Genomic DNA, 20292 nt, shown 5'->3' on the forward strand with positions numbered 1-20292 from the left:
CATGGGTGTGTCGAATCACAGTTTGGAGCAGTGTTTCGAAGCATCTGCGCTTTTGGATCTCGACACAGCGTCAGTTTCGCGTCAGCAATCCCTACCAAAAGGGTTCTTTCTTGTCAAGAACCTTTTTAGCATAAAAAGTTCTTTAGAGTTGAGTCAACTCCAAATAACCTTTTATGCTAAAAAGTTTGAAAAGTTGAGTCAACTCCAAACAACCTCTGTCATCATTTACTTACCATCATGTTGTTCCAAACCTTAATGAGTTTCTTTGTGCTGAACACAAAATAAGATATTTAGAAAAACTTTTGTATGAAAGCAGAGCAACCATTCAGTACCATGGTAGAGAAAAAATACGATGGTTACTCTATCTGCTTTGTCACAAACATTCTTCCAAATATCTTCTTTTGTGTTCAGCAGAACAAAGAAACTCGTACAGGTTTTGAAGAACACGATGGCGTGTAAATGATGACAGAATTTTCATTTTGGGGTGAACTATCCCTTTAAGCAGTCGCCAGCGTAGAACTTTTATTTTGAAATTGCGTCTATCACTGTTGTCAGCTTCTCAAAGAAAGGCGGAAGTGTCCGTGCTGCTGATTACAATGTTCAGTAGAGTACTGACACGTACATAAGGTAACGTAACCATTAGTATAATTTGTGTTTGCTTGCTATTGCCAATTTTTACATTGCTTCTCCCACATTTAGTGCAGAGAATAATCGTTGCAGATGCGTTAAAATGACACGGACGAGATCGAGTCTCAACCATTCATTCATTTATTCGTTCGTTCGTTCGTTCGTTCATTCATTTCCTCATTCAGGGGGGAATATCAGTAAACCAAATCAAAATGCAGACAGTTGTACATAGACAGACCTGACATTTATAACCAGTTTTTAGGGTTATCACTATAAGCCAGAAATGTTTAGTTTATTAGCTTATGCTGCAAATACTGGCAACAGTCTAAACCTGTAGACAAAGCCTCTTGACTATTGGTGATTTGCAGGTGCATTTGAATGATTGTCATCCTCGGACCGGCTTGGTCAGGTCAAAAGAAAGATGGGTCGGCGGAGGAAGAGGGTTGCAACTGGTGATGGAGTAATTACCCCAAGAAAGGAGGATAAAGCACCTGCTCCACCACGCAAGGAGAAAAAAAAGAAAACTGACATTGGGAAGGTGTTTATCAATATATCCATCGGTTTGTGTATCTTCAGTCTCATCTGGTTCTTCTATGCCCTTTATATGCGCTCATCTTTGGCCAGGAGGGTTGTGACTTTGCACCCATCTCCACGGGTCTTGGATGTTAATAGCTCAAGTCCGGCTGTGGCTCCCGAAAGATATTGGGGCTCCTACCGGCCCCAGGTGTACTTTGGGATGAAAACAAGAAGTCCTAGATCTGTTGTGACAGGTGCTTCAGATTTTCACTTTGTCTTAAAGTACCACTTGCTTTCTTTCAATATTTTTACGTGTCTTTGTGATGATGTGAGGTTATTACAGCTCTGCCTTCTCTATTGATTTATTTAGGCTTAATGTGGATGCGTCAGTTCACTGATATGGATGGAAATCTTAGGCACACTTGTGAGCAAGGCGACCATTTGCAGGGCTACGGATGGTTAATGCATGATGGAGTCTCGTTTGGGGTCCAGGAGATCCATGACCGTGATTTCACACTGACCACAGAGTTTGTGAAGCGAATGGGTGGAGATCATGGTGGAGACTGGACTTGGAGGATTACTGCAAAACAACATGTAAGTAAAGAATAATGCTCTTACAGTTTCTGTGTTTGAAAGCCAGCATTATCTGATTTATTATTATAAAATTGTTAAATATAAGGATATTTTGTTGTAATATAATGGGAGTAATGTACAATAAAATATGAATTGTTTTCATTACCCTATGTCTGGGGAGTTCTGATAGAATTATAGAAATATATAGGAAAATGCACTTCTTGGTTTCATGAAAAACACTTTTATTTAATGTCATAGTAATATTGCTTAATTTCAAATAAATATGTGAAGTTATAAAAAAAAAAAATACTGATAAACTTAAAGGTCCCATTCATCGCGTGTTTTCGAAGCTTTGATTATGTTTACAGTGTGCAATATAACATGAGTTCATGTTTCGCGTGTAAAAAAAACAGTATTTTTCACACAATTTACTAATCTGTACACCTCTGTTTTCTCTGTCCTAAAATCGGCCTGATGATTTCCTTGTTCTATGAAGTCCCTCCTTCAGAAATACGTAACGAGTTCTGATTAGGCCAGCGCTTCCCGTGTTGTAATTGGACAGCAGCTTAGCGCACTTTGCCCGGAAAGGTCCCGCCTCTTAAGCCTTGTTTATACTCGACTAGGCCTGTCGCGATAGTCAATAAATCAATGAATCGCACGATAAAAAAAAATAGCTCGATAATTTTTCCGGATGCGAAAATTGCCATTTGCATGCTTTTTTGTTTTCCTCATCTCTCTCGTTGACTGCGCGCACCTCGTCCGTTTGGGGAGGTGTTTATACTCGACGCGCAGACCGGGTGCGGTGTGGTGAGACGTCATTCTCGGCCAGCGGTTTCGTCTGGAACTCATGGCTCTTCGGTTGCGGAGCCACACGCAAAGTTACGAAATTTGACGTGCACATGCACAAAGCTAAGCGAAATGGCGTCATTTTTCACGCGTGCTCGAGCGGACGCGTCTTGTATAAACGAGGCTTAAAACTACACTGAAGTTTGATAAACGCAAGTTAATTCTTCATGTGAAATCTTTGTGTGCTAAAAAGGCACATAAGTTCCTGTAGAGATAGCAATACAGAATACACATTCTCCTTTTTTTGCCAAATAAATGAAAAGCATGTCATCAATGTCTTCTCTCTCTTGCTGTATCAAAATATCACTTTCCTCAGAGATGGTCAAGTTCAGTTTGTGCATGATTAGGGTATGATATAAAAAAAAATATTTAAATACTGTATCCTAAATTCTGGATAATTAAGATATCATATGCTGAAGTACATTTCTGGATTAAAAGAAAAAAAAAACCAAGAACCGTAGGCCTACAGAACGGAAAACCGTGATACGAACCGAACCGGGGGTTTTGTGAACCATGCCGCCCCTAATATGCACCTAAAACACAATCATCCGTTGCAGTTTTCATCCATTTTATTTATTGTTTTTGGTACTTATTTAAATGAATTTTTAAACAGACTGAGAGTCCATGCTTTAATTGTTTTTGGTTGTTTTGTTCATTTATTGTGGTTATTTAAAATGTTTTCCATTTTTAGTGTTAAATAGTCTTTAGAAATTAAAGTTTATTGATATTTGAAAAGGTGTACATGCATTATTATGCCATTATCATTATTTTAGATGAAAATGATCTTAGAACGACAATATTATCGTTTATCGCAATAATTTCCTGGCCAATTTATCGTCCTGCAAAATTTGTTATCGTGACAGGCATACACGACGCGTCCGCATGAGCGCGAGGGTGTGTGCAGCTCCGCATCCGAAGATGAACAAGTTCTCGGCGAATCTAGCCGAGCATGACGTCTCATCACACCGGCCCCCAGTTTGCACACAAATTAGGTGCTTATATTTACTAAATGAGCCTACGAACGCATAAATAAGCCATTTTAAATAAAGATACGAGTGCGTCAAGTATAAACGCCTCGTCCCCTGTCAGCGGAGGCTCGCGCAGCGGAGCCAGGCGGAAGTATAAACAAGCCTTTACGCATAACGGGGAGATGCAAGCGCTGAATGCGCGCTCTTCTCCACGTGGGAGAGCAACAAGACCAGGCCCCCTATTTTTTCAAACGGTTCTAGTGACGTCATTCCTGCAAGGAAGTGCAGAGGTGTAGTACAAACCGGCCTTTCGCTGTAGGCTTTGAAAGGGAACTTCTGTTAAATAAAATATCTCGCTTGGCATTAAACTTTGAGCTTTATAATTTTACAGGTATTATTTATGCTCTAAACAGCAACATTACACACTAACTAAAGTTTGAAAGATGGAATCGTGAAGAACTAGCCTGGATGCCAGCTGAACTTAGCCCCGCCCACACATTTTTTAGGTCGGGCAGTTCGGTCTGGCTTTGATCCATAGAGGAGTAATTATCTACGAACAGAAACAGTTCGGACCAATGAAATCACCAGGGCGGGCTTTAGACGATGATGGACAGATGATAAACAGTAACGTAATCATGCACGTCATCAAAGGGGCTTGGGTTTGTTTGAATCCTAAACGGAGAGCTTGTTTGTATATGCATTCACCATCACAATTTCATGTTGTGCGCGTGCGGACAGGGTTGCCAAGTTTTTACAACAAAACCGGCCATCTACTAGCCCTAAACAATAGCTTCTCGGGGGGTTCTCCGGGGAAAAAATGGTGTTTGGGGGGTAAAATGTGAGTTATTTTGGCACGGTTGCCTGCTAAAATTTGCACTCATGTCATGGGTCTATATATCACATAATGACTTCAAAATCACTTATCACTTCAAAATTAATGTGTTAACTAACATAAACTAACCATGAGCAGTACATTTGTTACTGTATTGGTTAATCTTTGTTAACGTAAGTTAATAAAAATCCAGCTGTTCATGGTTTGTTCATTTTAGTTCACTGTGCATTAACTAATGTTAACAAGATTTTAATATTGCAATAGTAAATGTTGAAATTAACGTTAACAAAGATAAATAACTGCTTTATAAGTGCAGTTCATTATTAGGTCATGTTAATTAATGAAGTTAAGTAATGTTAACTAATGACCATTATTCTAAAGTGTTACCAATTATTTTTAGTTGTATGAAATTTGAAAATGTTAAATGTATGAGAGAGCAAGAGAGCGAGAGAGATTAAGAATTATATTGCTCGCAACGGAAATTGCTTTATTACATCAAGTCTAAGTCTGTATATTGTTTTTGATTGGCAGAGCATTGCTTCCTCAGCTCCTGTGATCTCGCTGATGTTCTACACTGCCACGGATGTTCAAGGATCATTGCAGGCCCACGTTGAGGAGAAAAATCGCTTAAGCTCTGTGACAGGAACATCTGAGGAGCTTGGCAACTTTAAGATCACTTTTGGCAAACCCACTGCAGGAGAAGGTGCTGGTGGCAAATACGCCAGGTATCTCATGTTTATTGCACTCAGTTTATGGAATAAGTAGTAATTGTGATCAGTAGAAATAGGGAGGATTGTAGGTTTTAAGCAAAACATTTTCACAATAATAATTTAAAAAAAATACAATATTAAATGAAACTATGCATTATAGTACATTTTAGTTTTGCAATTCAACAAATAGGAAAACTACAATTGCTTCTCAAACACAGAAGATTATTAGTTGCATATGATGCTCAGATGAACAGAGTGAAGGGTTTTAAAGACATGTTATTTCAACAAGTTACTGTACTGTTTCACTCTTTCTCTTTTCAGATATAATTACCTGCAAACTAGGAGCCCTGGTCTCGATAAGCTGACAGATATAGTAAAGAATAGCCTAAATCACAAATTTGTTTTCAGTCCCCCCAAAGGTGAAAAAAGATCTTATTTTGCTGTAGATTCCTACAAAGTCACTAATCACCAGAATCAACAGAATGATCCCAAGATGGAGAGTGATTTTGTGGTGCATCAGGTGACCGTTCAAACCCCTTTCCAGATCGAGGTTTTGTTTGAGTCCGGAAGCTTCCATGACCGACCGAATCAACTTGTGGGCTCTGTGCTTACAGAAGAGCTGGAGAAGCGTAAGATGGCGTTTGATGAGAAGTTTGAGAGTACATTTGGCCTCCAAGCAAAAGGATTCACGTCTTCACAGATTGAATTTGCCAAGGCAGCTTTAAGCAACATGCTTGGGGGTATGGGATATTTCTTTGGACAGTCTGTTGTACAGTCAGTTTATAATGAGCACCCAGTGCTTTACCCGGAGGGGCCGCTGTTTACGGCCGTACCGTCGCGATCTTTCTTTCCAAGGGGTTTTCTTTGGGATGAAGGATTTCATCAACTTCTCCTCAACAAATGGGACAGTCAGTTAACACAGGAGGTCATTGCGCACTGGCTCGATCTTATCAACGTAGAGGGCTGGATACCACGTGAACAAATCTTGGATGATGAAGCACGCAGCAAAGTACCGTCCGAGTTTATAGTGCAGCACAATGAAAACGCAAACCCTCCCACGCTCTTCCTGGCCCTACAGGAGTTGCTGGAGAAGCTGGATGCTCAACCAGAGTCTTTGTCCTCCCAGAACATGCTTCCTTTCTTGAGAAGGTTGTACCCGAGGCTGCAGATTTGGTTTGAGTGGTTTAACACCACGCAAGCCGGACCCATTGCCAACTCCTACCGTTGGCGAGGCAGGGACAAAGACACTAACCTTTTCTTAAATCCCAAGACCCTGACCTCTGGCCTGGACGACTACCCACGGGCTTCCCACCCATCCGCTGATGAGAGGCATGTAGACTTGTATTGCTGGATGACCCTTGCCTCCGGCATCATGGCGAACGTGGCACGAATCCTTGGAGAACCCCACCAGGTCTACGAGAACACCCATCGTACTCTCAGTAATAACGATCTGTTAAACGAACTGCACTGGTCCGAGAATCTACACACCTTCAGTGATTACGGCAATCACACCCAGTCTGTCTCACTTCAGCAGGAGAAAGTGTTTGTGCCCCCTGGACAACCACGGCACCAGTTCCCAGTCTCACGGTTGATTCGCTCCGTCCGCAGAGCCCCCAAGCTGCAGTACGTGAATGCATTAGGTTATGTTAGCCTTTTTCCGTTCTTGCTTCATATTTTGACACCGGACTCACCAAAGATGGAGCATATTTTGCGAGACATTCAAGACCCTGAACGCCTTTGGACGCCCTATGGCCTGCGCTCACTCTCACGTGCAGATCCCATCTACATGAAAAGGAACACGGAACACGATGCTCCCTACTGGCGAGGAGCGATCTGGATCAACATCAACTACCTGGCAGTTAGAGCACTGCATCACTATGGCAGCTTAGAAGGGCCATACAAAGAGAAAGCAGCTACCCTCTATCAAGATCTCAGGACTAACCTCATCAATAATGTTTACAAGCAGTATCTGGAAACGGGATATATCTGGGAACAGTACAGTGATAGCACTGGAAGAGGGCAGGGTAGTCACCCCTTTACTGGCTGGTCAGCTCTGACTGTACTGATAATGGCTGAAGAGTATTGAAAATCAGTAGCAAGCCAGAATCGGAACGATAGTTCATGATGCTCAATTGGTGCCATGTTTGTTACTACAAAGTGTATTTAATTTTTATGTAATTAAGATAATTGGTGTTTTTTTATTTTATTTGCTCATTTAATATAATAATTAAGAGCCCTGTTTAAATATTTCACTTTTACATCTGGTTCAATGTGATTTATATCCTCAGGTTTGAAAAGCCGTACGCCTTTTCTGGATCAGACAAAACAATATCACATGTTTGAGCCAGGAGAAGACCGTACACTTTTTTTCCGTCCATTGCGGTTTGGCTTCATTCAACAGAATAAATTGAAATCTTCTTGTAAAAATCTTTCTTCAATTCAACTGAATCTTAATACTTAAATATTCAAATCATATCTCTTTATGGATGGTGTTTTTTAAAAGCATTGTGTGATTTTTACTCTAATTATAGCCAAGATTTGCTTCTGTGTACTGTATGTAATTTATGTGTTAGGATATAAATTGGTCACAACAACTCATGGAAGTTGAATCGCAATAACAGGAATCTACTGAATTGCAATCAATACATAATTCTTTCTACAGACATTTAAACGTCAAGGCTTTTCAAGCAAGGCTGTCAAGTCAACATTAAAGGGCACCTATTATGCAAAATTCACTTTTATGAGGTGTTTGAACATTAATGTCTTGGCAGTGTGTGTACACAACCAACATATAATGGTAAAAATCCACCCACTCCTTTTTTTTATCCCCATTTTGATGTACACTGAAATACTAGCACCAACCCCTCCCTCAGAGAGCTGTAGCTGAGCTGTTCACAGTCCGCCATGTTTATCTCCCCGCCAGAGCATTAACAGCAACATCCAAGTAAGAAATGTGTTCTAATTAAAGCTACTAAAGTTCAGTCAGTCAAGAGCAGTGAGTGAATTTCTGTTTATCTTCTGTTGTTTGATCTTTAAAACAAACAGATATCATGTTTCGCGTGTGTTCACTGCTGTGTAGGCTCCGCCCTCTCAGGTGGGGAGCAGCAGCTCATTTGCATTAAAAGCCACACACAGAACAGCTCATTTTTTCCAAAATTGCCTTTTACAAAATGGTATATTAAATGATCTGTAAGGAATTTTGATCTTAAACTTCACAGGCACACTCAGGGGACACCTGAGACTTATTTTGCATCTTGTAAAAAGGGGCATAATAGGTGCCTTTTAAGTGTCTTGACAATTACAGATATTAAATTCAGTTTAATTGTACTTTGTTTACAGTTAGCTGTAATGTATGTAAAAGTCTACAAAAAAAATTAAGTTAGCGTCTTTAAATATTAAAGTTGCTTTTGTACTGTTACAAGTGTATATTCTGTGTATAGTCTGTCTACATGTGTTTTTATTATGTTTCAGGTAGACAGCCTCAGTTTTCATTGAATCATAGAGATTAGTGCACATAAGGTAAGTGTGTGTGCAGAAATCCAGTCAACATTTCATGCCACATGGTCAAAAAAAAGAACAGTATTTACACAAAGAGTGATGTTCACTGGACTGCTTCATGTACTGAAGCCAAAAGTTGTAATACAATCTGTTTTTACAGAGCACTTAATAACGGTGCCATATTAAAAATGGCTTAAAGGGATGGCTCACCCAAAAATGAATATTTGATGTTTATCTGCTTACCCCCAGGGCATCCAAGATAAGATGTAGGTGTGTTTGTTTCTTCAGGAGAACAAACATCTTTAACTCAAACTGTTGCTATATGCCAGTCGTATTATCGTGCTGGTATTTTGACCTTATTCGGTGGAAGTAATGGCATTGGGAACGCTAGATAAGATTCGTTTGATATGAGGTAAATAACAAATACTGTTCGGTTTCTCACAGAAACCAATCGTTTCATGTCTTAGGACATCAATGCGTCGCCACGAGCCACACCCCATTGACATCCATTATACGACTTGCACAGCAACGGTTGGAGTTAAAAATGTGTGTTCTACTGAAGAAACAAACACACCTATGCATCTTGGATGCCCTGAGGGTAAGCAAATAAATGGCTTGATGAGCCTGTTTTAATGTGAGAGCATTTCAGGCCAGTTAAAAGAACACCTGCTTTACCTTTGTGGTACCAGTTTTGGTTTCCCACTGAAAGTTTAAATTTGACCTTATACATTCATTGTCTAAGTTTTATGTTTTACGTTTTTAAGCCCTTATTGAATTCTGTTACAAATTTTTATGATTTGTCATTAAGATAAAGTTAATGAATTTGTGAGTTAAATTATAGCAGTGTCTACATTTGCAGCTTTTCAGGAGAAATGAATTAATAAAAAATAAAACACTTTGTAAATAAAATATAAGATTATTTAAATTGAATGTGTGTATATATATATATATATATATATATATATATATATATATATATATATATATATATATATATATATTAGACACACACACACACAGGTCCTCAAAAAATTAGCATATTGTGATAAAAGTTCATTATTTTCCATAATGTAATGATAAAAATTAAACTTTCATATATTTTAGATTCGTGGCACACCAACTGAAATATTTCAGGTCTTTTATTGTTTTAATACTGATGATTTTGGCATACAGCTCATGAAAACCGAAAATTCCTGTCTCAAAAAATTAGCATATCATGAAAAGTTTCTCTAAACGAGCTATTAACCTAATCATCTGAATCAACTAATTAACTCTAAACACCTGCAAAAGATTCCTGAGGCTTTTAAAAACTCCCAACCTGGTTCATTACTCAAAACCGCAATCATCGGTAAGAGTGCCGACCTGACTGCTGTCCAGAAGGCCATCATTGACACCCTCAAGCAAGAGGGTAAGATACAGATAGAAATTTCTGAACGAATAGGCTCTTCCCAGAGTGCTGTATCAAGGCACCTCAGTGGGAAGTCTGTGGGAAGGAAAAAGTGTGGCAAAAAACGCTACAGAACGAGAAGAGGTGACCGGACCCTGAGGAAGATTGTGGAGAAGGACCGATTCCAGACCTCGGGGGACCTGCGGAAGCAGTGGACTGAGTCTGGAGTAGAAACATCCAGAGCCACCGTGCACAGGCGTGTGCAGGAAATGGGCTACAGGTGCCGCATTGCCCAGGTCAAGACAGTTTTGAACCAGAAACAGCGGCAGAAGCGCCTGACCTGGGCTACAGAGAAGCAGCACTGGACTGTTGCTCAAATTTTGCATGTCATTTGGAAATCAAGGTGCCAGAGTCTGGAGGAAGACTGGGGAGAAGGAAATGCCAAAATGCCTGAAGTCCAGTGTCATGTACCCACAGTCAGTGATGGTCTGGGGTGCCATGTCAGCTGCTGGTGTTGGTCCACTGTGTTTTATCAAGGGCAGAGTCAATGCAGCTAGCTATCAGGAGATTTTGAAACACTTCATGCTTCCATCTGCTGAAAAGCTTTATGGAGATGAAGATTTAGTTTTTCAGCACGACCTGGCACCTGCTCACAGTGCCAAAACCACTGGTAAATGGTTTACTGACCATGGTATTACTGCGCTCAATTGGCCTGCCAACTCTCCTGACCTGAACCCCATAGAGAATCTGTGGGATATTGTGAAGAGAAAGTTGAGAGACGCAAGACCCAACACTCTGGATGAGCTTAAGGCCGCTATCGAAGCATCCTGGGCCTCCATAACACCTCAGCAGTGCCACAGGCTGATTGCCTCCATGCCACGCCGCATTGAAGCAGTCATTTCTGCAAAAGGATTCCCCACCAAGTATTGAGTGCATAACTGAACATAATTATTTGAAGGTTGACTTTTTTGTATTAAAAACATTTTTTTTATTGGTCGGCTGAAATATGCTAATTTTTTTAGATTAATTTTGGGTTTTCATGAGCTGTATGCCAAAATCATCAGTATTAAAACAATAAAAGACCTGAAATATTTCAGTTGGTGTGCAATGAATCTAAAATATATGAAAGTTAAATTTACATTATGGGAATATTACATTATGGAAAATAATGAACTTTATCACAATATGCTAATTTTTTGAGAAGGACCTGTGTATATATATGTATGTATATATATATATATATATATATAAATTAGGTTGCTAAAAAAAAGACAACAAATGGGCTGCTAAAATCTTAAAATTGTTGGCCCAATGACAAAGCAGGGATTTTATTGTCGATCACTGTTTTTGTCTTGAGTTCAGGTAAGGTTAAAACACATAAAACTCACATATTAGCATGACTTAAAACAATCGATTATGCAGTGTCTTTCTGATTTGAATTCAAATGAGCTGCAGCATCTGAATCATTTATACGTAGCATTATAAATGATAATCAATCATTTATTCTACCTTTTATCTTGAAGGCCCCCAAACAGTGTTGCTTCATTGCAAACCTACATAGGCTAATGAATGAATACATTATAAGATGTAAGCCTATGAGATAACATAAGCAAGCAGCAGCACTAATTAAAGGGTTAGTTCACCCAAAAATGTAAATCCCCTTATTAATTACTTACCCTAATGTTGTTCAACATCCGTAAGACCTCCGTTCATCTTCGGAACACAAATGAAGATATTTTTGTTGAAATCCAAAGGCTCAGAAAGGCCTTCATTGACCCCAATGTCATTTCCTCTCTCAAAACCCACAAAAGGCACTAAAGACGTTGTTACAAAGCCCATCTCACTACAGCGGCTCTACAATCATTTTATGAAGCGACGAGAATAGTTTTTGTATGCAAAAAAAAATTAAATAACAACTTATATAGTGATGGGCCGATTTCATGAATCGATTCACTGAATCATGAATCGATTCACTGATTCATAACGTTTTAAATTTTGTTTTGAAATAGGCCCATCACTATAAGTTATTTAGTTTTTTTGCACACAAAAACTATTCTCATCGCTTCATAATATTATTGTAGAATCACTGTAGTGAGATGGGCTTTGTAACGACGTCTTTAGTGCCTTTATGGGTCTTCAGAGAGGAAATGACATTGGTGTCAATGAAGGCCTTTCTGAGCCATCGGATTTCAACAAAAAACATCTTCATTTGTGTTCTGAAGATGAACGGAGGTCTTACGGGTGTCGAACGACATGGTGATAAGTAATTAATGAGAGAAATTTCATTTTTGGGTGAACTAACCCTTTAATTAGTGCTGCTGCTTGCTTATGTTATCTCATAGGCCTACATCTTATAATGTATTCATTCATTAGCCTATGTAGGTTTGCAATGAAGCAACGCTTTTTGGAGGCCTTCAAGATAAAAGGTAGAAGCCTGTAGATTAAATGTGACTTAAAAGCGTATCGATGATGATCGGAAAGAAAGTTCAAAAGTGTTGACATCCCTCTGTTTACTTGGTTGCGTCAACAGCGTTTTGGAGAATAGACTGTTGATGAGTCATGCTGTATTTGGTGTTTATTTATTTTTTACTTCATCTTTTCAGAACTACGTGCAACGTCAGCAGTCTGACGAATGATCAACGTGTAGCTAAACACACATCTTCCTCTATATTCGCATTCCCCTTGGGTTTCATAGCATGTGTGCCCCCATGGCTATTGCCATTTGAAATGCATCTCCCAGCCTTTGTAGTTTTTGGTTGTTCGATGTGACTAAAACACTCAATGCGCAATCCCCCTCCCTCCTCTCCTCAGACCCACGGTACAATGGGATAATAGCCAAAACAGCATTAGTGAGATCTAACGCACAGGCATAAATAGATGAGTCAGAGTTCCTCCATTTGCGCATTGATGAGATCCTGAGCTGAGCCTCTATTTGCATCCATTGGTTCGAGTAGTTGGGGCATATGTGAGTCACACTTTATTTTGCCCCGTAATGGGACAATTATTGCATTAAATTCTCAAAGCTTCCTGTTTTATGTGAAGGTTTCATTTGCTGATTATATCAACTGACGGATAAGAATGGAGCAGTTAATTCACACCTCATCCAGTCAAGCTCAAAAGAATCAATATTATAGGGTGAAGAGTGTAATTACGGCATACGTCTGCTAGGGGGAGCCATTTAATAACTCTGTGGATCAAACGAATGTATCTTGATAGTGCTGCCTTTAAACAAGCTGTCAACTATGGAAGACTTGTCAGTTAAACCTCTTTAAATGTGTACTTTCTTTCACTGTCGTGAGCCAAACAGATTGTGACATTGTCATCTCAGGCCCTCAGCTGTTCTCTCTTGATTTTGTGTGGAATGCCAGTGGTTAAATTCTTGTGTTTGTTATCCCTGACAGCGTTCTTTCCATCTGTCATAAGCACTTGTTACCTCAGTGAGTCAGGTGGTGATGTAATCACTGATACGGTGACGTTCAATGGCGAACATCTCCCACCGCCACAGGCTGATATGCATCCCATGGGAGCTTGGGTTGATGATCAACAAGCGCATGCAAATCGTTCACCCTTTAGCAGTGCAACCATCAAATCCAATCCACCATCCCCTCTCTTTCTTTCCCACTTCCTCCCCCCTCCTGGAGCCTTTCGAGCTTGCTCATAATCTACAGCGTAACCTCCAGACACCGCTTTCGCGCACTCGATTCTAAGGCCGGGGCCTCAATGCCGCTCACCCCAAAACCCAACCTCCCTCAGCCAGCGCTGGTCTGTGTGGAGATTATATAAGCCTGCCTCTATAAATAGTGGTGCCCGGGATCTTTTGTCTTTACCTGCTCGCTCTTAGCCCAACAGTTTTATTTCTGGAGAGCTTGTGGAAGCAGTGCCATGCAGTGCGCCTGTTACCATAGTTACTTATGTTAGCGAGGAAAGGGAGAGAGAGACGCCACATTCTTATTTTGTTTCCTCATAGCAGCAGTGCAATCTGTTTGAATAGACTCATCCCTTTTCAGTTCTGTAGTTGTCCCTCAGAAAAGGTGATGAGTTCTTTTATAGGCTTTTATTGAATCACCTTGATGGGGGTCAGTCGTTTTGAAGTCTGCCTGGTGAAGAAATACGCAGTGCTAACTACTCGAATTGCACGGTAGGGAGAGAACCGCCATGCGAGCGCATGACGAGTTGGTTGATTTCTCCAAACGGCTCAGGTGGCAGCTTGGGAGTTGAGGAAAAAGTAATGGGCCTCCTCCCCAGAACAAGCAAGAGTGCTAAAACATTGAGCCCCCTGCTGCGTAACATAAAGTGAGCCCTGTCGCTATGTTGCTAAGCTAATTTATCCTCGTTTATTGTGATTAGATAACTCCAGGTAGCTGGAGGAGAGCCAGATTGGCCTGCTGGTGTGCTCTGGAGCTGTGGCTCAGAGTAGAGAAGAGGTTGCTGGGAATGTGGGGGAGTCAGTCAGAGCGGGCGGGGAACTGCTGGAACCCTCCGCAGTCACGATCAGGAAGAAAGCCGGAGCTCCGGCCCCTCCCAGCCTGAAAGGCGAGGACGGTTGTCCGGGGACAAGGGTGGGCGAGCACAAGGGTGTATTTCTGGAACTGCAAGGGAAACCTGCAGCTCTCTGAGTGGGGTTTTGCTTGTGCAATCGGGCTTCCCTAACCCCACTCCCACACTCCTTAGACGGAGGAGAGCGATAAATCGCTTGGTTCAAAAGAACCATGCTTTCTGAAAGGGGTTCATGCATGGGATTGCGAGTGAAAGGGAAAAAGAAATCAAAATGATTTGGCAGCGTGATGCAAGCTTGCATTGAGTCGTGTTTCCGGTCGTGGAATCTCTGATGTTGGCGCTCCCAATCCCTTTTTTCGGTTACTTATTGTTGCTATGGTTTGAGGAAGACAAGCCTTCATCCGGTGCCATTGGGGGTTTGTAATATGGGACATATACTGCAGAAATGTGATGTGGAGGGCGTATGATTCCTCTTCCTCTTAAACCTAGCAGATGTTCTTGAAATGTGTCTTTTCAATACATCCTTCATGCATAGCAAGCACACAAGCTAGATCATTTTGCAATGGCAAATCATTTTAAATTAATCTTTGTTGTTGCTTTTTTATAGATGCAATGATTTTCTAAATATCTTTTTGCAGTGCTGCTTCTTCCCTCAGCTCAGTCATTGCCTTGGGAATTTGTCAAATTATGTGTGGATTCGATTATACCATTTGTTAATGGTGTTGTTGAGCGTTCTACAAAAATGCTGCTATATGAACAGATGGATCACAAGTAGAAAAGAAAATGAGTGAAGAAATAGTACAGATGCGGTATTCGTTTAATTTGCACATGCTTTGCACTGTCAGGAGCTTATACTGACCATTATTATCTCATGTATTTGGCTGCTCGATTGTTTAAAGCTCTAAATGCAATGTCTGAATGGACTCGAAATCTGTAGATACAGTGCAGTGACAGCTCAGATCATCTGATGTTTCCTTTCAAACAAACTTTCAAGAAAATACCGACACATCGATGGTCTCATTACACTTTTACCTTCAATGCATTTCTTTGGTGTAATAATCTTGGTAAGTGCAGGAATTACATAAATCCATTACTGAGCTCCGTGGCATTTTGCAGAGGCGAGAGGTGAGCGCTACTCGGCAGTTATCACAACAGCGTCTCAGTGTTATGAACTCTTTAAGAGGAGAGCTTTTTAATAGGTTTAGGTCAACTGGGAGAGACCACCGGAGAGGGGGATATTAGGGCCTCCAATAGGGGAAAGTAGCGTGACGCGAACCTCCAGAAAATGTCAAACTCGTTGTTAAGTGCGATTTTGTATCATCATAATAAGAAGGATATTTCGTGCAACACCAAACCCAGTTCCATCGCGCAGACGGACGCTTCTTTGTCATCGTGCATATGTATTTACGGAAACCTATTGTACACCTAAGTGGGCTACATGGCCAATCTATTCAGGGCCGTTCCAAAATGAATGAAAAATACTGCAACTGCCAATATTTAATGCACATGCTGTTCAATAAAAAAGCCATAAAATAAATAAATAAAATACATAAATAGAATTGGTGAGCTGAGGATACTTGAGTAGGCATGTGCTAAATGAGAGCCTCGCTTTTTTTTTTCAGCCCACTGCTCAACATATTCTCCCTCATCTCTTTTTTTTTTCTTTCATTGGTGCTCCAGTGGACTGTGCAAAAGTAATAGTGCACAAGAGTGGCATTCGCAGTTATTACTGCACAGTTGGATGGGGTAAACTACAGTTTTCAGGTGATTTTGAGGTGATCATAATTTCCACCTGGACACCACTGTCCAGCTTCTGTGGTTCTTTCACAGGGGTTTTGCTAACCATGCCATACAATACTGCTCAAGCTAGAAGCTCTGTTTTAGAACATAACTGGTCATAGCTGCGCTCCAAGCTGTTACCAGCAGTTCAAGCTGTTTTTGAACACATATTTTGTCAACCAGCTACCACATTCCATAACACTGCTTCTAGATTCAACTGGATTTTGCAACAGGGAATTGTAGTTGTATAAAGTAAAGCCACCAGTGTAGGAGTTCCCATGTGCAACTGTTGTAATTTTTTAGAACATTTGGCTAAGACGCTTCAAAACATTGTTTTTTGTGTTATTATTCATCTGAATTCCAGGCTACATTTTTGTTTTTCAAATGCCTTCTTAGAAAAACTAGTGTTAAATAACTTTCAATATTGTGTATTTTCTTGTTAAAGAGGCAAAATCCTAGAAATTAGCCTAGATTCAACACCGTTGAATCTGACAGCAGTACACTGGTCGATGATAAATAAGGATGTTCAAAGTGGAAAGATTCCATTTCCATTAATTCCATTAATGTTGAGAAGGTCAACGTTATTTTTAACATCTCTAAGAACAACTCTAAGCACTTTTTTTTTTGCACCTTGAATACATGCACATATAAACTTTAATGTTTTATTCTTTTTTGTGAATGTAAAAAAATGGGTCCCCTATCCATATACAGTGGGTACGGTAAGTATTTAGACCCCCTTACATTTTTCACTCTGTTATATTGCAGCCATTTGCTAAAATCTTTTAAGTTCATTTTTTTTCTCATGAATGTACAAACAGCACCCCATATTGACAGAAAAACACAGAATTGTTGACATTTTTGCAGATTTATTAAAAAAGAAAAACTGAAATATCACATGGTCCTAAGTATTCAGACCCATTGCTCAGTGTTTAGTTGAAGCACCCTTTTGATCTAATAGAGCCATGAAGTCTGTATTAGACAAGTTTTTCACACCTGGATTTGGAGATCCTCTGCCATTCGTCCTTGCAGATCCTCTCTAGTTCTGTCAGATTGGATGGTAGACGTTGGTGGACAGCCATTTTAAGGTCTCTCCAGAGATGCTCAATTGGGTTTAACTCAGGGCTCTGGCTGGGTCATTCAAGAACAGTCACAGAGTTGTTGTGAAGCCACTTGTTTCTTTATTTTATCTGTGTGCGTAGGGTCATTGTCTTGTTGGAAGGTGAATCTTCGGCCCAGTCTGAGGTCTTGAGCACTCTGGAGAAAGTTTTCGCCCAGGATATCCCTGCACTTGGCCGCATTCATCTTTCCCTCAATTGCAACTAGTCGTCCTGTCTCTGCAGCTGTAAAACACCCCCACAGCATGATTCTGCCACCACCATCCTTCACTGTTGGGACTGTATTGGACAGGTGATATATTTCTCCACACATACCGCTTGAAATTAAGGCCAAAAGGTTCTATATTGGTCTCATTAGACCAGAGAAGCTTATTTATCACCACCCTGGAAGCCTTCAGGTGTTTTTTTAGTAAACTTTTATGTGTCTTGCACTGAGGAAAGGGTTTCCGTCAGGCCACTCTGGCATAAAGCCCCGACTGGTGGAGGGCTGCAGTGATGGTTGACTTTCTTCAACTTTATCCCATCTCCTGGTTGCATCTCTGGAGCTTAGCCACAGTGATCTTTGAGTTCTTCTTTACCTCTCTCACCAAGGCTCTTCTCCCCCGATAGCTCAGTTTGCCCGAATGGCCAGTTCTAAGAAGGGTTATGTTCATTCCAAACGTCTTTTATTTCAGGATTATGGAGGCCCCTGTGCTCTTAGTAACTTTAAGTGCAGCAGAATTTTTTTTGCAACCATGGCCAGATCAGTTCCTTGCCACAATTCTGTCTCTGAGTTCTTCAGGCACTTCATTTGACCTCATGATTCTAATTTTCTCTGACATGCACTGTGAGCTGTAAGGTCTTATAAAGACAGGTCTGTGGCTTTCCTAATCAAGTCCAGTCAGTATAATCAAACACAGCTGGACTCAAATGAAGGTGTAAAACCATCTCAAGGATGATCAGAAGAAATGGACAGCACCTGAGTTAAATATATGTGTCTCAGCAAAGGGTCTGAATACTTAGGACCATGTGAAATTTTAGTTATTTTTTTTAATATTATATATATATATATATATATATATATATATATATATATATATATATATATATATATATATATATATATATATATATATATATATATATATATAAATAAATAAATAATGTGTGTGTCTAAATAAAGTCACATCAGTCATATAGTCACATACGCTGTCATATACATAGTCATATACACTTCATTTAAAATAAGTATTTTATGCTTACCAAGGCTGCATTTATTTGATTAAATATACAGTAATATTGTGAAATATTATTAGAATTTAAAATAAAATAAAATAACTGTTTTAAAAAGTAATTTATTACTGTGATTCAAAGCTGAATTTTCAGCATCATAAAAAAAGTCTTCAGTGACACATGACCCTTCAGAGATCATTCTGATATGAGGATTTGCTGCTCTAGAAACATTTCTGATTATCAATTTCTTGAAAACGTGATGATTATCAATGTTGAAAACTGTTGTGTACACATTGTTTTTAGGATTCTTTGATGAATAGAAAGTTCAAAAGAACAACATTTATTTTGAATATAATCTTTTGTAACATTATAAAATAATGTAAAGTGCACATCATCATGTCGGAATGAATTCCGAAGGAGCATGTGACAATGACGACTGGAGTAATGATGTTGAAAATTCAACTTTGCCATCACAGGACTAAATGACATTTTAAAATATATTCAAACAGAAAAAAAGTTATTTTATATTGTAATAATATTTCACAATATTACTGATTTTTCTTTATATTTTATTTTAAATAAATGCAGCCTCTGTGTGCAAGACAGAGAGAGAGAGACTGTTTTTTATTAAGAAATAATGAATTAGTTGGCCAACTTATGTTCTCATTTCTTTATTTTAAAGACTTCCTTTGCAATGTTCTACATTTGAAATTAATTCCAATTTTAAATAACTCTAGTGAAGAAAAAAACTGAAAAAGAAAGCGTTTTCTGTTCGACTGTTTTATTAAACCCCTAGCAAGAATGTCACCGATATGGCTTCGTACGCAGACTGCAGGCCGTGAACTATAATTGTAGAATGAAGTATCTTGCTCTTTCAAGTGGCGCTCTCCATGGTGCTGGACAACAGTGCGCTTTTACCGCCAGCTCTGCAGCGACGGATGACAGAGCGTCTCCACAACCTACTTGTTTGGGGTAAGTATATTCACCCTCGTCTCAGGGCCGTTTTACTTAACGTTGTGCACTACAATTAGTTTTATTTTCTATTCATTGATCCAACAAGTGTGGGCTTTTTCTGTGTCAAACTGCATTGTCTACATGCAGTAGTCGAGCTCGAGTTCAGGAAAACAAGGACCTAGACTTGGTCAAGGGAATGACAAAGCATTAGCAAGTTATTAAGGTGATACTATTTTGCTTACTGATATGAATGAGAGTTGCTTTGTAGCACCGCACTGTGTTTTTACCTCATAACTAATTTGCATGAAAAACTGATTTATATGTGATACGTCCACAGTCAGTTAACTGCTGAAGTTAATGTCTCGTAATGCTATTAGGGTTATTGGAAGTTTTTCTAATTTATTGTAGTAAATTAGTCGTTTTACAAGACGTTCTAAAATGAAATCAAAGGAAATTGACTGAAATTCGATTATTTTTATTTATTTATTTTCGACTGAGACTGAAAATGACAATGACATTTGCATATGCATGCCGTGGCTTCATTAAATCCGTTGCGTGTATTTCCGCCAGGAACGCGTGCAGATGTAAGCTTAACAACAACGCAATCTAACGCATAGTGCTTAATTTTGAATTAGCGAAGAAACATACATTAGCTGAAGCTATGGCTCTCCCTCGTTCCCTTACACTTAACGACGGACTTGTTGAAGCGTCAGTACCGTAACTCTCCTTTTTTGGGGAAGCCCGTCATATCCTCTGTCCATATATGGTCACCAAGATG

The 20292-nt window shown here is 39.7% G+C and overlaps 1 protein-coding gene across 2 annotated transcripts; it reads left to right on the top strand.

The window, feature by feature from the left end:
• The first annotated feature begins 540 nt into the window (after window positions 1-540).
• On the top strand, window positions 541-8493 carry mogs (mannosyl-oligosaccharide glucosidase). Of its 2 annotated transcripts, none has more exons than XM_067441144.1 (5): window positions 541-627; window positions 996-1397; window positions 1514-1737; window positions 4894-5087; window positions 5394-8493. In XM_067441144.1, exons 2-5 carry the CDS (start codon window positions 1049-1051, stop codon window positions 7156-7158), a joined length of 2532 nt encoding a protein of 843 aa, XP_067297245.1. In that variant the 5' UTR covers window positions 541-627; window positions 996-1048; the 3' UTR covers window positions 7159-8493. The 2 variants fall into 2 exon arrangements, with proteins under 2 accessions (XP_067297245.1, XP_067297246.1); XM_067441145.1 differs by lacking the exon at window positions 541-627 and having other exon boundaries at window positions 1032-1165; window positions 1252-1397.
• The last annotated feature ends 11799 nt before the right edge of the window (window positions 8494-20292 follow it).

The sequence above is a fragment of the Pseudorasbora parva genome, chromosome 4 (assembly GCF_024679245.1).
Source record: "Pseudorasbora parva isolate DD20220531a chromosome 4, ASM2467924v1, whole genome shotgun sequence".
NCBI classification, from domain to species: Eukaryota; Metazoa; Chordata; class Actinopteri; order Cypriniformes; family Gobionidae; genus Pseudorasbora; species Pseudorasbora parva.